This window comes from Condylura cristata, unplaced genomic scaffold (assembly GCF_000260355.1).
Source record: "Condylura cristata isolate star-nosed mole 26May11 unplaced genomic scaffold, ConCri1.0 scaffold00025, whole genome shotgun sequence".
NCBI lineage: Eukaryota > Metazoa > Chordata > Mammalia > Eulipotyphla > Talpidae > Condylura > Condylura cristata.
This window is the reverse complement of record NW_004567126.1, coordinates 19,283,910-19,305,978: the sequence shown is the minus strand read 5'-3', so window position 1 is coordinate 19,305,978 and position 22,069 is coordinate 19,283,910. Positions and strand designations below refer to the sequence as shown.

Sequence of the window (22,069 nt, the reverse complement as noted above, 5' to 3'; positions counted from 1 at the left end):
GATGCTGTCTAATTTTCTGAGTAAATCGATGAGTACTCATCTTTAGGAGTGGAGGTCTCCCTGCATTTAAAGACTGATTGGAGGCTAGGCCACATAGGATAGAAGGTACTGGTCAGAGCACAACTTCAGAGTTCAGATTCATAGAAAGAAGAGACTTGGGTGGACAAGGTCCAGAATTGACCCTACCAGGGAAAGAATGGGAGTTCAAGGAATTGGATGTTGTACGGCTCATCAAAATGGATCATCTGGTGGACCCGTGGGTCTAAAGGGAAACTCCACCAGGAAGTCAAGATGTGAAAGGGAGACTGGCTACTCTTCGGACTTAAGTTGTGTAGAGCTGACTCACAGGACTGCAGCCCATCCAGGCCACGCACTTGTAGTCATCACAATTCTAAAACAAGCTTGGGACTCTGCATCACCTCTCACTGTTCATCCTATAAGTAAGGTCTGGCTATGTCCCAGGTTTTTCAAGGGGAGCTCTAGGGTGGAGATTTCAGCCTGAGGTTTTCGGTCCTTTCAGGAAGCAATTCACCTTGCTCTAAGGCTTGGATGGGAACCGAAGAGGCTGCTGATTCAGGAAGTGGCTTGCAAAGAATTAATACAAATCCTAGTAGATTAAGATTTTTAGGTTTACAATGTCTGCTAACCCTCAGCAGTGATTCTGCTTCTCCTTTACAGCTTCACAGGATTAACTTTTGTACACCCTTGTGGGCGTATATCACTGTGACTATGAGGTCTTTGGCTTTTGTCACCTGCAGCCCGTCCTTACCCGCTGATCCTGGAGGGTCCCTGAGCCCAAGTGCTGCCTCCAGACTTTACTAAGCAAGTTTGCTTGCTCTCCTATGGCTGTTTTCCCATTGGAAAAGTGCCCAGGAACCTAGTAGCCCTAGTAGAGGGTTGTTCTGACGATTAAGTGGTTAAAGCTCTGGACACAGTGAAGACCCTGTAATTGTTACGGTCTGTTACATCATCTAGTTCGGGCCCTGGCCAATGTCCCGAGTTGTGACTTGTGGTCCTGCAGCGCCACCTATCTGCACTCTTACCCGCTCGTGGCATAGCGGTAATGGCCACTGTTTTAGAAGCTTTTGAGGAAATCCTGGACTGGCAGGTTGGCGCCGCGCGAGAGAGGCGGGGACGCAGCTGCGCAGCCGCAGAAGAGCTTGAAGCGGCGCCCGCCCGCCGCGGGGGCCGCTGGGTTGGCTCCGCCCCCGGAGGTCAGGGGTCACTGGATGGCTAAGGCTCCAAGGCGCCTCTTGGGACCGGGTCTGTGAGCCCGTCCTGAGCGGATGGAGTCCGCGCAACGCTGCGCTTTGTGCCGCCAGACCTTCTTCTGTGGTCGCGGGCACGTCTACAGTCGCAAGCACCAACGGCAGCTGAAGGTGGCTTTGGAGCGGCTCCTGCCCCAGGTGCGGACGGCAGGCTGTGGTAGTGACGGCCTGGGGCGGGGATGCGGGCGATGCGGTGAGGGATCCCGGCGCCCACCTTGGCTTCTACCCTCCGCCGCAGGTGGAGGCAGCACGCAAGGCCGTCCGCGCGGCGCAGGTGGAGCGTTACGTACCGGAGCATGAACGATGCTGTTGGTGTCTGTGCTGCAGCTGCGAGGTGCGGAAACACCTGAGCCACGGAAACCTGACCGTGCTACACGGGGGGCTCCTGGAGCATCTGGCCAGGTGAGATCGGACTGCGATACGCATTCAGGACATTCGTATACGTACTTGGGAGGGAGTGTTCTGTGGGTGAGAGGAAGAATACCTTCGTGATTTGATCAGGGTGGATGGATGGAATCACCTTATAGGCATTGCCAACCGTGAGGGATTATGGCAGACATGGTCCAGTGGTGTCGGTGGGTGGCTAGCTCAAGGTTACCCCATTATTTCCTCCCGGATTCTCATTTAAAAAAAAAAAAGATTTATTTATGCATACAAGAGCTGGAGTGTAGGCCTGGGGTGCTGGGGGAGGTGAGAGTATTCATCAGAAACAATGAGGGAGCAGAAGAGGCAGATCTGCTGAAAGACACTGCTGAGGGGAGCTGCGGGTGAGACAGGAGAGGTCTGCTGGGCCTTATGGGTCTCCCCCCAGGCCAGGGATGGGTATCAAACTCATGCCATAGTGACCTTCATAGCTTGATTGCACTGAGACTTTAACCCTGCACCACCAGGTTCTCTTCTCACATTTTTATTGAAAAGAGGGAGGCTGGAGACCTGGAGGAGACTGCTAACACCATTCTTCTCAGCCCTGCGTAGAGGCAGAAACCCAGCTACTAGTTGCTTTATTTATCTAATGCCTAGTTATCTGTGTAATAGTTTGTAATCTATTACTGAAAATACTCATCCTCTCCATTCTCAGCCCAGAACACAGGAAAGCAACCAACAGGTTCTGGTGGGAAAACAAAGCTGAATCCCAGATGAAAGAGAAATTTCTAGTTTCCCCCCAGGATTATGCACGGTGAGTCACAGGATTAGGAAAGTGAAGTAGTGGAATGTGAATTCTCTGGGCCTGTGTCTGTATTGGAATGCTCTAATAATGGAAAAATCCAGTAAGGACTTAATAAGTATCTGTCGTCTTCACACACTGTTGGACACAAATATGACAGAGTACCTGTTAGGTTTATAATCTGGGTTGTCAAAAAGTCATGACTTTTTTTTTTTTTAAGATTTATTTATTTATGCATACAGAACTGGGGTGCAGGGGTGGTGAGAGAACTCACCAGAGACAGAGTGGGGAGCAGAACTGGCAGATTACTAAAATACATTGCTGAGAGGAACAGCAGACCAGTCAGGAGAGTTCTGCCATGCCACGTGGGTCACCTCCTTGGCCAGGAATCAAACTTATGCAGAAGTGGCTTTAGCTTCATAATACTGTGCTTTAAGCCGCTGCGCTACCAGGGAAGGCCTATTTTTTGTTTCCTATGAAAAAATGTGTCATGATTTTTCTGACAACCCAATAGCTGGAAGTTGGGATTTATAGTGCATTAGGAAATACAGAACAGTATATATTATAGTAATAATTGACTACTCGACTACTTAAATGTCTGGCACACAGAATAGTTAAGGCCCCTTTAGGAACAGAAGAGGTTGTTTATAGTGTTCAACAAACTGATGTTTCCTCAGCCTACTTTGAATGGCATAGACCTCTGAGAAAGTGGGGTACTTCCAGTTAGCCTGGAGAGTGTTTGATCTCTGACAGCTCAAGAAAAGAACATGCTGAGATGATGGAAGCTGGAACCCAAAGAAATCTCAGGTAGATACAGAAAAACTCATGGCATCTATCCTCTCTACTCAGTGTGGAGAACAAAGGAATGAGACGTGCCTAAATCTACTACCTTACCTTCAAACCTGTAGTTCAACTGGAAGGTGGGAACTAAGGCCAAAAAGTACACTCTTCACACCATGATACAACTGCTTATGATTTTTGGTGGGTGTATAAAGGATGGCTGAGCAGAAAAACATTGTAATTGAGAATTCAGAAGATGAACTCTTTGAACGTAGTCAGTTTCCAGAATATTTAGTTAAGTGAAAAAAGCAAAACACAAAAGAAACTTGTATTTTATGCTGCCTATAGTAAAGGACAATCAAAAGCTAATGAACGGACTGTCTATAGGGGATCCACGGGAATAGCAGAGAGTTGACAGAATAGAAACAAGATTTGTAAGAGATACTTTTAATTTAAATAGTTTTGGTTTTTTAATAGTAATAAATTTCAAGCCAAATTTCACCCAAGACAAGGCACGGCTAAACCTGAGTGATTTGACCAGTAGATACAGTGAGACACTGAGACTTAGGTAGTTACTGCTTAGACAGTGGAGAGAGTGAGCTTCAAATGCCAGCTTTCCAGGTTCTCGCTGCCAGCACCGAGCGAGCACACTGAAACATAAGGGCTGGATGGCTGCAGTGAGTTGCAGTTTATCTTGTTGCTTTGGAGACAAATCTAGACTGTAGCTCTATCTGCAAGGGGTGAGGCAGAAAGACCCCTACCTCACCAGAACCCCAGAATTGATGAGAAACTTCTTACAACAGCTCCTCAGGGGATAGGGAGGTAAGTAGAGATGCCCTGTTAGCTCCTGTCATGCCTCCTTTTGTGTTCTGAAAGGAATGCACAGGCCTTCTGCCAAGACACTGATGAGCTGTAGTTCAAGGTTTTACTTCCATGGCTAGGTACAAGGTTGCCAGAGCACCATTGTAGGAGTGACCCCTTACATGTTTTACAAGCCAAGCCTGAAATGACCAGATTATTAACTGTGTATCAAATTGGCAATAATTACAAATAAAACAATAAAAATTCTGAATGTACACCCCAGGAAGATATTTTCTAAGAGAACTGCAAAGAAATCTTGAGCTTTGCTTTGTTATCATTAATAGTGGTATCAGTTATCCTGAAATTTTTTCTTTCAAATGGTAAACAGCAAGTATATTGATGTTTACCCAAATATGGGACAATTTGAACATGAAAAAGAAGTGATTTTCTCGGGTGTAGTTAACGATGTTGTGGTTTCATGGACTAATCCTTGTCTTAGGAGTCATGTTGAAATATGAGTCTTACAATGTTCTAAAACCTACTTTTGTTTTGGGTGACAGGAAATATGTGTATAAAGGAGAGGTTTTGATAGTGTGGCAAAATATTAACAGTGAATCTGGGTGAGGTATGTGGTTGTTTTTGTGTATTCTGTGTAAGTTAATAAAATTTAAAGAAAATTTACTGATGATCTTTTCATAACTGGTAGGGACTGGTGCGCTGGATTTATTTGCCGTTTTTCCTTTTAGATTCAAGAAATCCATGGTGAAAGGTTTAGATGCCTATGAGGAAAAAGAGGATGAGGTGATCAAAGAGGTAAGTTCAAAAAGCCTGTGATGGGCCCAGCCCATGACCTACTATCTAAGGACCTTCTCTTCCACAGATGGCAGCTCAGATCCGTGAGGTGGAGCAAAGCCGACAGGAGATGGTTCGGTCTGTCTTAGAGGTTGGTTTCCCTCGGAGGATCCAGAGCAGTATCCACATCCACAGATCCCTGGTTCTCCCAGGTCTCCAGCATTTCACAGACCAGCTCTTCTAAGAGAACTCAGACTCCACGCTTCACCTGCTGGGCTTGAGCTCCCTAACCTGTCCACTTAGGGGCAGAACTTGTCAGTAGAGATATGGGATGGGCTGGACTAGGAGGGAAGAGTTTAAGATGGGCAGTACCCTCGCTATGCCAATTTGTTACCTCAAGAGGGTGGGAGCATGGCCTAGGTAGGCTCTTAAGTGTCCTAGACACATTTATTTTTCCTGAATCAAACTCAGCCTCAGGCGGTACCAGACCCAGAAGAGGGTTCTTCAGCACCTGGAAGCTGGAAAGGGACTAACAGGTAAGACTGTTAGATTCTCTTATTGGAAGTTTGACATGTTAAGAGCATTCGTTAACATTTTGGCTGGGAAATAGGAACGAATTATCTTTATTGTCCCCCTGAGCAAGGACAGCCAGACGCCATTTTGTCTTTTTCAGCCAAGTAGCCTCTACCTCACAGCCGCCCTCACGTTTGCACCTACCACCAGCCCCGGAGTTTGACTGGATGGAGACAGGACAGCCTTTGACATTCATTGGCCATCAGGTACAGTGTAAGCCAGGAGAGCACCAAGCCCCCTTTGGCTATCAGACACCCTCTCCTAGTTTCTCTGATTATTTTGCTGGCCATTTCTGCCTTCTCAGGCTTTGCCCTTTCACCCTCCGAGATGACCACACTGCCACTAGGAACACCAACTAAAATCCTGCCTTCTGCAGAACTCAGTTCCAGCTCACAATGCAGGATACACTGACACCCTTACCCCACACTTCTCCAGCAAATCCTTTCTGAATATAAACTGCTCTATTCCACCCTGCCAAGTTTTTTCTCCACTTACTGTCTTCTGAACTCCATAATCTTTCCCATCGATTACCAAGCTAAAGCTTATTCCTCCTTCAGTTCTTAGCTCATCATCACTTCATGGAAGAAGTATCTACCAGTCTTGAGTTTATACCACGTAAAGCAGTATTTGCACAGTGTAATTCATACTGTGAGGGCAAGGTTTTTTATTTCCTGATACATGGTAGGCACTACTTTTGGACACCAAATGTTACTTTTGATGTAGGCCAGAGCACTGTGTCAGGGTGAGAAGATTCGAGACAAGAGTGGGGAGCAGGGGCGAGATATGAGGTCTGCTGCATTGTATGTGGCTAGCTCTCTGGCCAGGAATTAAATTCAGACCATACTGATGATAGCACTGAGACTTAACCATTATGCCACCAGGGAGGGCCCCTCAGCTTTACCTTTTTCTCCCCATTTCCAACTACAGGACACACCAGGAGTTGGCAACATCCACTCAGGTAAGGTCCAGGGCACTGTTTGTCAAACGTAAGAGGTAATTTTTCATCCTAAATATAGTAGCCATAAATTAAAAACCCATGTCCCCAACAAATGAATGGAATAGCACCTAATAACTACTGAATCATGAATATGCTAACAGCCTACCCCCAAAAGGTAGAAGATACTCCATGTATGTAAGTCTAGATAATGTAAACTCATTTACAGTGACAATACAAATCAGTGGTTGCTTAGGGAGGTACAGAAGTATTTTAAAAGGGTAAAAGCTTATCTGGTTATCTTGATTGTGGTTTCACTCGAAATATTTCCAATTACATACTTTCAACGTATTTACTTTGTTGCATGTCTTAGTAGCGCTATTTCATAATTGTACCATGTGCGAGGTACGTTGCTTTGAATTACACTAGGGCACTCAGCTTCCCAAGGTCCAGAGTTCCTGGGTTTTGCTTTTTAACATTTCCAGTTCTCAAACAGGTATGGCTATAACTAGGGTATGGTTCACAGCAGCATGACCTGCCTTCAGTTCTGCTTAATGGGCCTTCTGTTTCCAGGTGCCACACCTCCCTGGATGGTCCAAGATGAGGAATGTAGCTCTGGGCACCAACTAATAGGACCCTCCTATGAAGAGTTCCTTAAAGAAAGTAAGTAAATTCAAGAGAGCAATTGGGCCCATAAATTCATCTCACTCAAAACTATTTACCAATCACTGCAGAGGAAAAACAGAAATTGAAGAAACTCCCTCCAGAAAGAGTTGGGGCCAACTTTGATCACAGCTCCAGCACCAGTGCAGGCTGGCTGCCCTCTTTTGGTCGGGTGTGGAATAATGGACGCCGCTGGCAATCCAGGTATAGGCCCAGGACTAGGAACCCAGATTATGAACTATGTTGGAGACTACTTCATCCTGTTAATCTTTTGTTTCCTTTCAGGCATCAATTCAAAAGTGAAGCTGCAGCAAGGAACAAACAGCATCACACCAAGAAAAAAAGCTAATGGTTTCCTGATACTTTAATAACCACAAAACTCAAAGACAAACCATTGAAGTCATACTTGCTAGTCTTTACAATTCCCTTAGGAAACAGACATACCCACTTTTTTGATTTAATAAAGTTTTATTTTTCAAAATGTACAGTTGGTGGGACCTGCAAAAAAAAATTCAAAAGAATCAGAACCATAAAAGCATTTTAAGGGGATGCACGCTTCGCATAGTACGTGAGGCCCCTGCTCACCTGCTTATGCATCTTCGCCAGCAGCGGGGGCATCTCCACCCTTGGTGTTTCTGGTGTAAATTACTTGCGCTCTGTGCTTTGAAACTAACTTGATAAGTCCTAAAGAGAAAGGGTATTTTCACAGAAGCATTATGAGTCACTCAAAAGCTGCAATAAACTGAGTTTTATATCCCTCCCTGCAAAAATGTGTCTGACCATAAAAACACATAAAAGAGGCAGGCAGGGCGTACAAGCCTGGATGATTTATCTAATTTTAGGTAGACTTCTAAAAACTGGTGGCATACTATCTGCTCCTAATATATTTTAAATCACTATTTCCACACTAGGCATTACAGATAGCTGTAAAATATTTGTATGTAGTAACATAGTATTTAGCTCCACCACTAAATGTTTAATTCAGTATATTAATAAAACATTATAATTCTACGTATGTATTTTACTTGAAAATATAAAGGGTCCCCAGACTTTACCTAACACTCAGGGGTTCCATGGCTCATGTCAGCAACAACTAATGGCCAGCCACGTCTATTTTTATAGTCCCAGTGAAAACATTTAAAATGGTTAACATGGTCAGGTCAATTTAAAATGCACACTGGTCAATATATCCTTCACCCCTCTTACCTTTACTAAGGAGCTCCTGAAGGGCTGCCCTGGCCAAGGAACCACGAATCTTCAGTCTCTCAGACACAACAGCTGGGGTTATGAGCTTATAGTTGGGCACTTCCTTACAGAGTTTGTCATATGTGGCTTTGTCAAACAAAACTAGATTATTGAGCTTGTCCCGAACTTTGCCTTTGGACCACTTCTACTCACAAAAACAAAACAAACGTGAAGAAAGATTCAGTGCTTCTGGAGTAACACTCATCCCCTCTTAACCTAATTCAGACAACTCTTTTCCAAGTTTGTAGGAATATTCTGAGAACAAGCTTAGGTTCCATGGCATGTGGAAACCTCTGACATGCAAATTTTGTAGAAGCTCTGATTTTAACTATATATAGCTATTTGAATTTGCAGAGTACCAAACAAAAGACACTGGTTACCACTAACGCTAATAAAGGCTACGAGTTATTTTTAGAGAGAAAGAGCACATGTTTGCGATTTTCGGAGATGGGCTGAGGTCCATGGGACCGTGAAGTTAGTTATGTGCTGTGCCCACACTCGCTTTCTAAATTGTGTATACTGCCCCACTCTTCAACTTACGGGGACAAAAAGGCGAGATCACAGTACTGAGTCTAGACCCCACGCCCTTAACCACCGGCCACCACGTCACATCGGTGCAGCGCAACGCGTTCGCTGCTCCCAGTCTCCCTCACTTACCTTCTTTTTGGCCTTGCCCCCAGATTTGTTCACTGGGTCTTTGTCTTTCTTGGCCGACTTTCCGGCATCTTTTTTCTTTTTATCATCTTTGGGAGGCTGTAGGAAAACGGACGGAATACAGCTAAGTCCTCCAACAACCCCCAGGTCCCCCTCCTCCCGCGCCGCCCAGCCCCTACGCCAGCTCCACCACCGAAGCACATGGAGAAAGCAGTGCGCCCGCGCGCCCGGAGATGCACCCCGACTGCCCATAGTGCCCTCTCGCCGCGCCGTCTCAACGAAGCCCTCGCACCGCCCCGCTCTCAGAGCAGCGCCGGCTTCGTAGCCCCGAACTCACCATTGCGAAGTTCGGAGGGTAGAACTATCAACGCAGCCTCGCTAAGATGTCGGACAAAAAGGAAGCGCCGTTCACGAGTGAGCCCAGAACCCTCCACCCACACAAGTGCTTCCGGGCCAAGGGGCGGGGCCCCGGGAGGAAGTTCGGCGGTGCGGATGTGGCGCGGGCAGGAGCGCGTCGTGGCATGCGGGCGCCCCACTGCCGTTAGTTGCGAAGCACGCAAACGTTGTCATTTCTTGGCTCTAAGAACCGGGAAAGAGAGGCGGAAATGTTTGCCAAAAGTTGGCAACTACTTTCCCGGGGTTAACGTCGCGCTTCCAGGGCGCGAGCGCCTCAGTAGGCCGTGCGCCGAGCTGGGAGGGGGGGCGGGTACGGGCGCACTTCCGGGGCGGAGCCATCGGGAAGACCCGAATTGGGTTCTGCAGCTGCGGCGGCAGCAATGGCGATCTTTAGTGTCTATGTGGTGAACAAAGCTGGCGGCCTGATTTACCAGTTAGACAGCTACGCGCCACGAGCCGAGGCCGAAAAAACTTTCAGTTACCCTCTTGATCTGCTCCTCAAGCTACACGACGAACGTGTCCTGGTTGCCTTTGGCCAGCGGGACGGCATCCGGGGTGGGTCAGGCTTGGAGCCAGAGGGCGGCGCCCGGTGCTGCAGAAGTGGGCTGGTGTCCTGTGAGGTCCGGGGGCTATGGCTTGGGGTCGGATCCCTCGCCCGCTCGGCGGAATCTGCTGACCCTGAGCCTCTCCTCTGTAGTGGGCCACGCAGTGCTGGCCATCAATGGCGTGGACGTGAATGGCAAGCACACAGCCGATGGGAAAGAAGTGCTGGAGTATCTGAGCAACCCTGCTAATTACCCGGTGTCCATTCGATTCGGCCGACCCCGTCTCACCTCCAATGAGAAGCTCATGCTGGCCTCCATGTTCCACTCGTGAGTCCCCCAGCCCGTCCTGCTGCCTGTCAGCATGCACTTACTTGACTCTTAAGGGTTAGTGTGGCTCAACTGGCAGCCTCCCGAAAGGCAGAGCTTACTTATCTCTGTCTTTTAAATAATCAGTTCTTGTGTTATGAAAAGAAAAATAATTGATTCCGTGTGGCAAGGACTTAGGTAATATCGGCGGTCGTGAGCTTAAGTCAGCTGCTGTTCTCTGAGCCTCAGTTTCTTCCATCTTGAAAGCAGTTAACTATGATCTTTAAGGTCTTTTTCTGCTCTTAGCTGTCTTATGAGAGGAACTGGGTATCCACAGCCACAGATGAATAAGCATGACACAGATTCCCAGAATGTTCGTTTTAACCAAAATTTAAATGTAAACTGTATTATAACAAAGCAGAATTTAGGTGTGTTTTAAAGAAATCTTGATACTTGGGGCCTCCCTGGTGACCCAGCGGGTTAAAGCACAGCACTATGAAGCTATCTGCAGCCACTGCAGATAGAACATTAGCTCTATCCCCAGCCAGAGAGGTGACCCACATGGTGCAGCAGACCTCTCCTGACTGGCCCTCAGCAGTGTATTTCAGTAGATCTGCCTGTTCTCCCCACTCTGTCTCTGGTGAACCCTCTCTCCCTCCACACCTTTGGCCTGTACCCCAGTTCTTATATGCATAAGTAAATAAATCTTAAAAAAAAAAAAAAAGAACTCTTGTTGTTCCACCAGAAGATCTCACTGCCTCACCTGAGGGTGTGAAGCTGAGATGTGAATTCTTAAACAGACAGGGTCACTTAAGTGGAAAGCTTAAGCAGCACACTTCCCTTACAACAGAAGGGTACATTCCCAACTTTTCCTCCTCTGCAAATAGGCTCTTTGCAATTGGCTCCCAGCTGTCTCCTGAACAGGGAAGCTCAGGCATTGAGATGCTGGAGACAGACACATTCAAACTGCACTGTTTCCAGACACTGACAGGTATGCCTTCCAGATAAGCCTATCCCAAGTGGGGTAGGCTGGGGGAAGGGATTGGCCAATGATAGTTTTGGTAAGCAAATGGGGTGGTGGTTCTTTCTGAATAATTGCACAGAGACATTGATTTTTTGTGTGAATCCAAAACCAATATTTAATTTGACACTGATTTTTGTCCATGCCACCCAGCATGCTCAATCTCCGTGATCCCGTGCACAAATTAAAACTCCCCTAGTGTTACGTTGGACAAACTGAAAGGTATGAGTGTTCCAAAATGAAATTTGAGTACTACATGGAAATGGGCTTTGTATCGTAAGTGCTACTGCTTCAGCTCATTAATGCAGGTAATTGAAAAATTCAGGAGTTTGTCCTGTGCCTGGCACTTTCTGGTGCAGAACCCTATGGTTAGAAGTAGGTGGCAAACCTAGAGCTGGTCTCTAAGTTCACTGGCTGATGTGATAAAGTCACTTCACCTTTTCTCTCTCCATTAAAGAGTCAGATTCTTCTCTCTCCTGATTGTATAGCAATAATGACAACATTAAAACGGGTTTATGAAAGTGCTTTGCCAAATTTGCTGCATGGTTACCCCTTGGCAACCATTCTTGGCTTTTCTCCAGGGATCAAGTTTGTGGTGCTAGCAGATCCCAGGCAAGCTGGAATAGACTCACTTCTCCGAAAGATCTATGAAATTTACTCAGACTTTGCCCTCAAGAATCCATTCTATTCTCTGGAAATGCCCATCAGGTAGGTGGTCCTATTCCTTCTCCCTATGTGATCTTTTAAAAGTCATTTTACATGTAGTAGTTACTTTTAAATAAAAAAGAAAAAGACTAGCCTTTTACTTACTATGAGAAACTTGCCATGCCGAAACTTGCCATGGCTTTTATGTTCTTGGAGTAATTTTCATATTCTTGAAGTAGAGTTTTCACTGCTCTCTTCTGCACCTAAAGCAGGGAGAGGGCCTCAACCTTTGTCCTCATTATGTCTCCCGGGCGTGGCCTAGGTGTGAGCTGTTTGACCAGAACCTGAAGTTAGCCCTGGAGGTGGCTGAGAAGGCTGGAACATTTGGACCTGGGTCTTAGCCTGAGCGTGCAATGGATCATCCCCACCCCACCCCACCCAAATTTGAGCAATCCTGCAGCAGGGGTCCCTGCTAGTTCCACTCCAGTGGAAACCCCAGCAGCCTTGCTAGTGCACTTGAAAATGGGAGGATGCTGAGCCTGATAACATGTACTGGTCCCCCGGCCTTAATACCTTGCTCTCTTCCCTCGTTTAGCTATCAGGGCCTACTTCCCAACCCTGTACATTTATTTATGGAGGAAGTGGGCCCATAAATGCTGTAATAAACATTCCTTTGATCTCAATGTTGCTATCGTAATTAATGGTTTGGGGGGGAAAGGTTTTGGAGGGGAGACAGGGATAAGGGAATTCTGGGAAAATGAGATAAAGGGTTCTGGTAGAAAAGAAAGCAAATACATATTCATGGTCAGGAACCTTGGGTCTTGTTCCAGAATAACTGCGAATTTCTTAGGATGATGATCAAATGTTTACCATTTTATTCTCACCGTAACCTCAGCAAACACATTCTGTTACAGACAGGAAAGTACAAGCTCTCTCTGTCTCCAAGTCTCAAAGTTAATGTCCGTCTGTGCTTGAACTCACACTTCTGACTGCCCTGTCAGTGAGCCACTGTTACGTTGCCACCTGTCTGTCAAGTTATTTAGTCTTCCTGATAACCCGGTAGCTTCACTTCCAAAATGATCACTGAGTTACACGGCATTAAGTTGAAGGCCATAGAGAGTCCATCTGCACGTCATCTTTCCCATTCCAGGGGAATGAAGCCTCCCTTTTGTGTAGAAGGAACAGGTACGAAGGATTTTTTCCAGAGGAAGCTATCTCTAGCTTCTAGTACTTCTTTTGAAAGAATGACTGACAGTGTTTAGTATCAAATCTAGTTTTAATCTATCAAGTATTCCTACCCTTGCACCCATACCCCATACACCTACGGTACTGGTGAGAGGGACAGCCTCTCTTCCCCTAGATCCTGAGCCTTGGCAGTAGCTGCTGCCATGCCTCTTGCTGAGTGGACTCAGGGCAGAGGTCCTGGGCCATTGGTGTCCTGCAGCTCTCAGGTGGGAGTGGGGATAGGACCCAGGAGCGGGAGACTCCCTGACTCAAGTATTTCCTGGCTGTCTGAGGAGCTAGTGGAGCCCAAGAACAAAGATTGTCCTTTAAACAGAGTATGGGATGGGGAGCTGGGATCTCATTAGCCACTGATAACTTCCGGCACCACCTGGGCAAGGGAAAAGGAGCAGGAAAGGTAAGTCAGAGGTTCAGTGCTCACTAGAGCAGCCCCCACCCACTTCATGTGCAGGGGCAAGGCCACAGACAGAAGAGGGTGTTCCAGAATCTGTAATTCTCTTCACTCAGACTTCTTGGGCACTCGGCCCATCTTGGTGCGGATGTTTCGCAGGAGGAAGAAGGCCGCTGTGCTGGCTGCACAGACCACTTCAGCCACCCAGAAAGCGGTGCTCCAACTGTAGTGCTTGGCAATGGTGCTGAAGGGCAACCCAGCCAGAAAGCCACCCACTGTCAGACAGGAGGGGAAGAGCTGGAGTCATTGGTGAGACTTGAGTCAGCGGGGCTTGCTCCAGCCTTTAGCTGGCCTTTGTGCAAGGCATAAATAGGGGTAAGGAAGAAGCTAGAGGACATCACTTACCGTTGGCCATGAGCCCCACAATAGCATGGGAGGTTCCGCACAAGTTGGGAGGAGCGCTCTCGTTGGCTATAACTCCAAACAAGGCAATGGGACCGTAGGAGGAGAAACCAAACAAAGCTCCCAATACCAGAATCCAGAGCTGCAAGGGCAGTGCAGAGTGGCAGTTACGAGTCTGAGACAGCCAGCCCATCCACCCCTGCCACTGGGCAATCATGCTTGGCCCAGAGGAGCAGACAGCTGTAGTGAAGAGACGCCTACTCACTTCCCAGTACAACTGACAGTGGAGGGCGCCACACTGCGCCAACCCAAGGGCCTATGTGAGTGGGTGAAGAAGGGCCAGAGGCCATCCCTTCTCCCCCATGCTAGAGCCTGTCCTTGAATGCAAGTAGAGTGTCAAGGGGCAAGGCATGAGGGTATGCAAAGGTGAGACAAACCAGGAGGAAAACCAGAGAAAAAAGCACCTCATGCTCCGTAAAGCCTGTGAGCTCAGCAAGAGGGTGAAGAACCGGAGTCCAGATGGCATCCTAGAGGAGCACAGGGGAGAGAAGGAAACCAGGCCCAGAGTTGAGAAGACACCAAAGTACAGAGGAGAGGGACTGAGTTACAAACAGGACTGAAAGGGAAAATGAGAAGCCAAGAAAGGCCTGGGCCAGGCAGGAGCCAGGGAGAGAGGAAGCAGTCAGTTGCTCACCTTTGTGCCTGCAAGGATCAGGCCCTCCTTACTCACCTTGGGGGAGTCACTGGTCACAGTCACCCGGAAGAGGTACATGGACACTGTCATGCCAGCCATCATGGACAGCAGTAGACCATGGCGAGGGCTCCCATAGACAGACAGCCCTGCCTGTGGATATAGTCCCAGTGATGTCAGGTCACAGGAGCAACAGAGAATCCCCAACCCTGGACTCTGGCAGAGCAGGGCCTCCACCGACAGATCGCTGGCAGCCCCACCACAGCTCCTGGGCCAGGGCCGCCCCAGGACCTGCTCACTTGGCTCTGAGGCCAAACTCCACCACATCCCTTCCTCCACCATGGGGCATGCTTGCAGCATATGCTGGCAAGCTGCACCCAGTCCCTCCCAAATCCGGGTTTCCCTAGGGCCATGCAGAAGCCCCAGACTAGGCTGAGAAATTCTGGCCTTCCTTGACATCAGTTTCTCTAAGAGCCTTAACTCCATGTACCTAGCAAAGAAAAGTAGCCTGAAATTCCCACCTTACCCATCCTAAACCAGCATATGCCAACCTGCCTATACCCAGGGTTCTCACCTCTCTGGGGCCTTCCCCAGTCACACTGGGAAGATTTAAAGGGACCCTTCTTCCTGTCTCTTCTGCCCACTCACCTTTGCCATGGCCCGGTCTGACAGGTAGCCAGCTGCAATGCTGCCTACAAGGCCCCCAACCTCCAGGGCACTCATGTAGGAGCTACCTGCAGTGGGAAGTTGTGGTGGGAAGAGGGGAAGGAAGGGTGGAAGGATGTTACGCATTGGGGCTGTCCCAGGTGGGTTTAAATGCAGAGAGGTACAGGGTCCCCACGGATGGCTGGTCACAGCTGCCACAGTAGTGTGCAACCTCAGGGAAAGAAGGGGGTAAAACGAAGTGGGTCTGAATTTCCCACCCCCAGTGTTGGTTCCTGCCCCCTATATCCACCCGTCCCAATTCTCATCTTACCTACGAGGGCTGACTGTCCTTTCTCCTGGATAAGAAAGAACTGGCCCCAGTCAGTACAGCAGGTCTTCACTCCAAACACCACGAGGTAGCCAGTGGAGAGCACCCACAGGTAGGGGGACAGCAGCAGCTCCTGTAGGGTGCTCTCCTCCAAGGAGCCTGTGGTAGAAACAGACAGGCCTCAGGCTTTGCCCTGCCCCCATTCCTGCTGCCCTGCCCCCTTTGTGCCCCACCACTCATTAACCACTCACGGGCAGAGTCCACCTGCACAGCCAGAGATCAGCAGGCAGGCATCCCCTCACCCACTGCTCTGCCCTCGCCCCTACACTGCAAGGCACAATGAATGAAAGTGAAACAAGACCAGGGCAGGTGGAGGACGCACCCAAGCCGCTGGAGCTCAGGGTGCTGTCCAGGACGCAGGAGTCTGGCTCTTGTGAGGTAGGGCCAGGCTACAACAGGCGTCAGAGCCCTAGCTACTCAGGGCTGTGAGGATGGAGTCTTCTTTACTCCCCCTTCCACTCCCCATCACATCCCTCCCCCATATCCACTGGCTTAGCATGGGGCCAAGCATACAGCCAGACCCCAACAAAAACCTGCCATATGACTGGATAAAGGTGCCCAGAGGTTGGCTTGGGTGGAGGCTCACCCTTCTTGCCCTTGGAAGGGGTGGGGTCCAGGTTTCGGAGTCCAACGTCAGCAGGTTCATTGTGGATGAGCAGGAGACAGAGAAAGGAGACAGCCACACACAGTGCTCCAGACAGGGCCAGCGTGCTACGCCAGCTGTAGCTCTGGGCGAGGATGGTGGCCAGGATGGGGCCCAGCCCTCCAGCCAGGTTCATGCTGGTGGACAGGATGGCCCACCACGTGCCAAACTGGGATGGCTCAAACCACTGTGGGGCAGAGGGGACAGAGTAGGTGCCAAGCCTACGGTCCATGTTGAGGGTGGGGGTCGGATGGGGCAGACCCAGAGGTTCACATTACAGGAACGAGGGAGAGAGGCCAAGTCCCTCCTGTGCCACCTGATCCCACCCTATTCAGTCTCCGAAAATATCTTGACAAGCAACAGGGTATTCGCGCCAATGGTCCCACAAGCTCCTTAGGTGTCCTCTATGCCAATCCAAGCAGGCTCTTTGCAAGTGGACACTCACCTTCCGCAGGACCTTCCCACAGGGGGGCCAGCCCAGCCCCTGTGCCAGGCCATTGAGGAACCAGAGAGCAGCAAAGACCGGCACTGTGGAGCTCCAGGAAAAGACGATGTTGACCAGGCCAACCAGGAGCAGCCCAGAGGAGAAGAGCCAACGAGCACTCATCTGGTCAGACAGCACCCCGCTCACAAACTTGCTGACGGCATAGGCTGCCGACTGGCTGCTGGTGATGAGCCCTGCAGAGGAGGGAGGCAGGGAGCAGGACACCTGGGGGGTTAGGGGCCAGGACAAAGGTACGGGGTGGGGGGGGGAGGGTGGAGGAAGGCATGGGGTCAGGTGTGTAGAGGTGCCCAGCAGGGTGAGCCAGCTTCACTTCAAGAGGAATAGGAGGAGCCTGTGTTGGAATCCTGGCACTTGTTTGTGGGCCTGCTACTCCCCCTCACTGTGGCACTAGCCTCAAACTGACCTATGACTTTTCAGCCTGTTGGAGAGTTCAGTTGCAGCTGTCAGGAGGCAAGAAAGGAGTACAGAGCAGCTCCCCCACTAGGATTTATATATGCCTGCTTTCCCCGTTCACCCTGGATGCGAACCTAGGGCTTCTGCCACTTCTGTTGCCCCGCCTAGGAATGGGCCTAGAATTGGAATCAGGGACCTGTTCCTCCTGGAGAGTAGCCTGCAAATCACATGAAGCCACGGAGCCAACCACTCCAGTCCCTGTGCTCACAGTGCCAGTGGCCAGCACTCACTCTGTGTGATTACTCATACAGGTATGGAAACTTTCCAGAAGCCCCCTAAATACAGTGTAAATAAACACACAAACACACAGAGGCCAAATGAGCAACTCTGGTCAAACATGTACACATCAAACACATCATCCTTTGTCCAGGCCCACACTCTTGGATCTTGGAGCCTCTTCATCTAGCACAAGCAGACAGCCCCCCAGCCTCTGCTGTGCACACACCGCCTGCACGCCTGCACACACCACAGTGCCACAAACACCCAACTCATCCTGCTGCTTCTGGGCCCTGGGCCCACCACCCTTCCCTTCTAGCACTCACCTAAGTCATCTTTGTCCAGAGATATCTCCTCCACCAGTGAAGGCATGATAAAGGAGAAGGTCTTGCGGTTGAAGTAGTACAGACTGTAGCCTCCAAACATGGCGGAGAAGATCACAGTGCGGTAGTAGCCATAGCCCTGGGCCGCCATGGTGGCAGAGAGCAGGCCCTCCTGGCCAGGTCACCCGGCCTCTGACCACAGCTCCGGCTTGCAGCTCTCACAGGGCCCGGCTCTGCTGAGTTAGGCTTTTTCTGCTCCCTCCTCCACCCAGCCTCCCAGGCTCCCTTTATAGCCGCCTTCTGGACAATCATTAAGCCTGGGGCAACTCTTAGGGAACCCAGTGTCCTGAGGGAGACAAAAAAAAAAAACAGATTACTGACAGCCAAAGGGTGGGGGCTGGAGGGGGTCTCGGGCAGAAGGCAGCACCAGTAAGAAGGGCCAGCACCCTGTGTCCCCAGGATTTCTGCTTTCCTTCCTCTTCCTTACCCTCCTGCCTGTGAAACCAGTTGTGATTAAAGGCTCAACCTAATTACTTTTGTCTGCATGAGCCCAGGGGAAGCCTGGGTGCGATGAGCAGAGCTCTAGCACTGTTCCCTCAGTCACCTACCCTCTCATTCATTCAAGGAAGCTTTCTTGAGGGCTTACTGGCAGCCAGGCAATGAGGCCTACACCCACAACACCCTCACTTGCAAGTCTTCTAGAGATGATCCTACCTCTGTAACTCCAGTGCTTCGCACACCATGGGAGGGGGAACTGCCTATTGACAGCTGCAGAATTGTAAGGGGAACTTCCTAGTTCTGATCCTACTGTCACACCGAAAGCCCCACTAGGCGCTGGGTTGTGGTGGGGTCAGCTGCCTCTGGTCCTCTTTACCCTGGGGCGTCTATGTGAGTTCCAGTCTGGCTGACTGGAAACTGCAGGAACGGTTACTGACGGCTCGCGGGCGGGCAGGTGCACCGGCGGACTTCAGGCAGCAATGCCCAACCGCCCAGCTTCGCAGGGCCCCTGCTGCACGCCTCCGGCTTTTCCGCTCTGCTGGGGAAGCAAGTGAAGCAGAAGGCGTTGGCTCAGGCAGAGCAAGCGACCACGCGTAGCCCTACCGAGACCCCTCGCTGCGGGCGCCGAGAGGCTCTGGCAGGCTGGGTGGGGCCGTGCAGCGAGAAGGGGGAGGAGGTAGGGAGGCGGCGGACTCTCGGCACCAGCCCAGCCCGGTGTCCTCAAGCTACCCAGGACTCCCGCCTCGGGCTGGGACAGACCGGGCCCCGGCGCGGGTGCGGAGCTGTGCGGAGACCCCGGGCTGGAGCCACATAAAGGGATCGGCGAGTGCTGGTCACAGCAGCGCCTCGGCGGTCCCCAGACTCAGAAGTGGACCCCTAGCCCGAAGAGGCAGCCGCAGGCACAGGTCCCGGTTGCCTCGGAAGTTGGGGTTCGCTAACAAAGGAGGACCGAAACCTGAGACTCCACCCCTTCAGGCCCGCCCCCCCGGCGACGCCACTCCCCCGCAAACCACCCCTACCTGAACCGAGGTGGGAGCCCGAATACCGTGGGCAGGGAGTCCGGCGCATGCGCGAGCGCTGGGGGCGAGGCGGGAGGGGCGGGGCCTCCGCTGCGTCTGGTCCCCGCGAGGCGAGTCCGAGCCGCAGACGCAGTCCTGGAGCTCACGCTGGTCGTTGAGGGAGAAGAGCGCCCTTTAGGGGCAGGACTCGTAAATTCTCTTCTTAATGACATTCAGCAAACCGTTTTTCCGAGTCGCTCCAGCCACCAGTCACCGAGTTTACGGTCCGAGAAAAGTCTTGTGGGAGAACATAGTATTTTCCAGAAGAAATTCATGCCGTTCTCGTTAAACACAATTTGAACATTTCGTTTATAGTGAGACTGTCGGGGATAGAATCAAGACAAAAGTACAGGACTGGAGTAAACCTTAAATTCTAATCCCTGACCCACTGTATTCCAACAGTGTGACCTTGGTAATTACCACTAGGATTCTCATTTTCTTACTAAGCCCGCAACTTGGTTTCGAAACTCCTAAATAGAGTTTAGAAATTTTAGATAATCGTTTTCACACAGTCCCACGGAATGCTCAAAGAATTTTTTTTTAAGTATTCCAAAGTTAAGAGCAAAGATCTTTTAGAATGGGGATCTTTACATCAGGGGAGAAAGGAAATACAGATAATTTGAGACAATATTTGACCGAAATTCCTTAATTCAACAGGTGTCCACCGAGTAACAGCTTAGTGAATATCAGGCACTCCACTTTCATCAAGGTAGATCACTGAGAAAAATTAGTTTCTCCAGAACCAAACCAGAGGATTTCTCCAGGATCCTCACTTGACTGAACGAAAGAGAAACCATTTAAGTTTCCCTCTTCCCTGACTTATCTAAGGTGTGATATATGTAAGGTAAAATGCAAAAAAAAAAATACACAGATCTTATGTGTAGGGCTCAATTAATTTGTTTTGCATATATGACTGCTCTTGTAACTAGCACCCAAATTAATTAAAATTTCCTATCGTTTTATTTTGAAATTTTTCAAACCTATAGAAAACTTGCAAGAATACTCTTCACCTAGCCAATGTCAATATTCTGCTGTTTTCTATATCTTTCTGTATAAATATACATCATTTGTTGTTGAACCAGAGTTAGTTGCAGACAATCTGGAATTTCACTTTTATGTATTTCAGCCTGTATTTCCCTAAGATTATCATCCTACATAACCACAATTTGCTACATAACCACATCCTGCAATAACACACTAATGAAATATATTCATTAATATATAGTTGACATTGTCTCCAAAATTTTTCCAAAATTGCCACTCCAATTATCTTCAAGCTTTTTAAAAATCCAGAATTATGTATTGTATGTAGTCATTCATAATAATTCCTTATTCCTTACTCTATAATTCCATAATCCTACTTCAAAATATTTCATCTGGAGGCCCTCCATGGTGGCCCGACTGGTTAAAGCACAGTACTGCAAAGCCAGCCGCAGCTGCTTCAGCCCAAGTTCCATCCCTGGCTCTGGAGGTGGCCCACATGGGGCAGCAGGCCTCTCTCTTCTCACCCATTGGTCCCTCAGCAGTACACTTTGTCAATCTATCTGCTCATCTCCCCACTCTGATTTTGGTGAATTCTCTCACTGCCCTGAGCCTCTGATCTGTACCCCAGTGCTGTTTGCATAAATAAATAAATCTTTAAAAATATATATTTCATTTGGGGCCCTGCTTGGTTGGGTGGCAGATTAAAGACATAGCACTGAGCAGAACAGCAAGTAGGTTAAGCATTTCCCCAGTAAGGTTAACTGTCACTAGCAATTACCACCTGCACAGGCTTCCCTAGTAACTGTCTTAGCTGTAACAATTGGGAGGCAACAAACTTAGGAGAAGACAAGAAAATGAATGAAGAAGTGGACTCGAAGCATCAGGAAAGTATGGGTAGCAAGTTATAGGAAGATAATGACCACACTGTGGACTTAGCTTCAGTAAAGTAGAAGAGCATGATGGAGAAGGTTATGTAGCTGGAGATGAGGATGACTGTTCACCTCAGTCATCTGGACTTTAGGGTATAAAAATTCTCACCTCATAAATTGGATTTTTTAAAAAGGAATGTGCGGTCAAAGTTAATGTCCTTCCTAAGGCCTAAATAAAGAAAAAGCAGTTCTCCATTAAAAAAAAGAAAGAAAGAAAAAGTTCCATGGCTTTGATTTCTTTTTAATATTTATTTATGCATACAGAACTGGGGTACAGGTCAGAGGTGCAGAGGCCATGAGAGAATTCACAGAGACAGAGTGGGGAGCAGAACAGGCTGACTGACAAAGTACACTTCTGAGGGGAGCAGTGGGAGGGTCTGCCACACCACTGGCCAGGGATCCAACTCATGCTGAAACAACTGCTAATACCTTTGCAGTGCTGTGCTTTAACCCATTGCCACACCAGGGAGGGTCCCATGGTTTTGATATTTGTCAGGCGTTTAGGTCACTTGTTTTACAGAATATGCTGTTGTGCCACTAGGGAGGGTCCCTCACCACTCTTTTTTTTTTCCCAAGAAAGTTAAGGAAAGGAAATGAGGCGATGACATCCCCCAAAAGCAAGGCAGACTTTACTAAAGGATGATTAAAAACTAATGCAATAAATGTAAATCTTATACAGTATACATGGAAAAAACAAAGCTACGATTTGGATATTATCAAAATATCAATCCTTTCCAGATTCTTTCTTTTGGAGTTTAAAAAATCAGTATCTCAGGCCCTCCCTGGTGGCGCAGCGGGTTAGAGCACAGCACTAAGGAGCTAAAGCCACTTCCGCATGAGTTCGATTCCCGCCTGCCCCGGAGGTGACCACATGGCGAGGCAGACCTCTCCTGACCCGCCCGCTGCTCCCCTC

The 22,069-nt window shown here is 49.0% G+C and overlaps 4 protein-coding genes across 8 annotated transcripts; 2 read left to right on the top strand and 2 right to left on the bottom strand.

Moving 5' to 3' along the window:
* The first annotated feature begins 1,214 nt into the window (after positions 1-1,214).
* Positions 1,215-7,346, top strand: CCDC84 (coiled-coil domain containing 84). The gene is made up of 11 exons (XM_004689195.2): positions 1,215-1,406; positions 1,507-1,670; positions 2,347-2,445; positions 4,761-4,827; positions 4,895-4,957; positions 5,278-5,342; positions 5,480-5,585; positions 6,307-6,337; positions 6,887-6,976; positions 7,048-7,180; positions 7,262-7,346. Exons 1-11 carry the CDS (start codon positions 1,287-1,289, stop codon positions 7,323-7,325), a joined length of 1,002 nt encoding a protein of 333 aa, XP_004689252.1. The 5' UTR covers positions 1,215-1,286; the 3' UTR covers positions 7,326-7,346.
* A 78-nt stretch (positions 7,347-7,424) lies between these two features.
* RPS25 (ribosomal protein S25) lies at positions 7,425-9,316 on the bottom strand. Its single transcript, XM_004689194.2, has 5 exons — positions 9,213-9,316; positions 8,879-8,974; positions 8,183-8,366; positions 7,562-7,660; positions 7,425-7,474 (listed from the first exon to the last, which is right to left on the bottom strand). The coding sequence occupies exons 1-4, from the start codon at positions 9,213-9,215 to the stop codon at positions 7,566-7,568; spliced, it is 378 nt and encodes a 125-aa protein (XP_004689251.1). The 5' UTR covers positions 9,216-9,316; the 3' UTR covers positions 7,425-7,474; positions 7,562-7,565.
* Positions 9,317-9,576: 260 nt separating this feature from the next.
* On the top strand, positions 9,577-12,475 carry TRAPPC4 (trafficking protein particle complex 4). Its single transcript, XM_004689193.2, has 5 exons — positions 9,577-9,826; positions 9,969-10,143; positions 11,010-11,113; positions 11,725-11,851; positions 12,111-12,475. Exons 1-5 carry the CDS (start codon positions 9,652-9,654, stop codon positions 12,187-12,189), a joined length of 660 nt encoding a protein of 219 aa, XP_004689250.1. The 5' UTR covers positions 9,577-9,651; the 3' UTR covers positions 12,190-12,475.
* A 165-nt stretch (positions 12,476-12,640) lies between these two features.
* On the bottom strand, positions 12,641-19,258 carry SLC37A4 (solute carrier family 37 (glucose-6-phosphate transporter), member 4). 5 transcript variants are annotated; one of them, XM_004689192.2, is made up of 11 exons: positions 19,205-19,258; positions 18,562-18,720; positions 17,691-18,033; positions 16,636-16,868; positions 16,134-16,377; positions 15,491-15,646; positions 15,163-15,248; positions 14,554-14,667; positions 14,288-14,350; positions 13,827-13,965; positions 12,641-13,696 (listed from the first exon to the last, which is right to left on the bottom strand). In XM_004689192.2, exons 3-11 carry the CDS (start codon positions 17,836-17,838, stop codon positions 13,530-13,532), a joined length of 1,350 nt encoding a protein of 449 aa, XP_004689249.1. In that variant the 5' UTR covers positions 17,839-18,033; positions 18,562-18,720; positions 19,205-19,258; the 3' UTR covers positions 12,641-13,529. The 5 variants fall into 5 exon arrangements, with proteins under 5 accessions (XP_004689249.1, XP_012585119.1, XP_012585121.1 ...); XM_012729665.1 differs by having other exon boundaries at positions 18,562-18,723; positions 19,205-19,225; XM_012729667.1 differs by lacking the exon at positions 19,205-19,258 and adding an exon at positions 18,915-18,932 and having other exon boundaries at positions 18,562-18,723.
* Between the last annotated feature and the right edge of the window lie 2,811 nt (positions 19,259-22,069).

Coding starts and splice junctions, on each gene's coding strand:
- CCDC84 (XM_004689195.2), top strand. CDS start 1,287: ATGGAGTCCGCGCAACGCTGCGCTTTGTGCCGCCAGACCTTCTTCTGT. Junction 2,446..4,760: donor TCCCCCCAGGATTATGCACG/GTGAGTCACAGG, acceptor TTTTCCTTTTAG/ATTCAAGAAATCCATGGTGA. Junction 4,828..4,894: donor AGGATGAGGTGATCAAAGAG/GTAAGTTCAAAA, acceptor TCTCTTCCACAG/ATGGCAGCTCAGATCCGTGA.
- RPS25 (XM_004689194.2), bottom strand. Junction 8,367..8,878: donor GGGGCAAGGCCAAAAAGAAG/GTAAGTGAGGGA, acceptor TTTTGTGAGTAG/AAGTGGTCCAAAGGCAAAGT. Junction 7,661..8,182: donor TCAGGAGCTCCTTAGTAAAG/GTAAGAGGGGTG, acceptor CTTTCTCTTTAG/GACTTATCAAGTTAGTTTCA.
- TRAPPC4 (XM_004689193.2), top strand. CDS start 9,652: ATGGCGATCTTTAGTGTCTATGTGGTGAACAAAGCTGGCGGCCTGATT. Junction 10,144..11,009: donor CTGGCCTCCATGTTCCACTC/GTGAGTCCCCCA, acceptor CTCTGCAAATAG/GCTCTTTGCAATTGGCTCCC. Junction 11,114..11,724: donor CTGTTTCCAGACACTGACAG/GTATGCCTTCCA, acceptor GCTTTTCTCCAG/GGATCAAGTTTGTGGTGCTA.
- SLC37A4 (XM_004689192.2), bottom strand. CDS start 17,838: ATGGCGGCCCAGGGCTATGGCTACTACCGCACTGTGATCTTCTCCGCC. Junction 16,869..17,690: donor TCTGGACAAAGATGACTTAG/GTGAGTGCTAGA, acceptor CCTCCTCTGCAG/GGCTCATCACCAGCAGCCAG. Junction 16,378..16,635: donor GTGGGAAGGTCCTGCGGAAG/GTGAGTGTCCAC, acceptor TCTGCCCCACAG/TGGTTTGAGCCATCCCAGTT.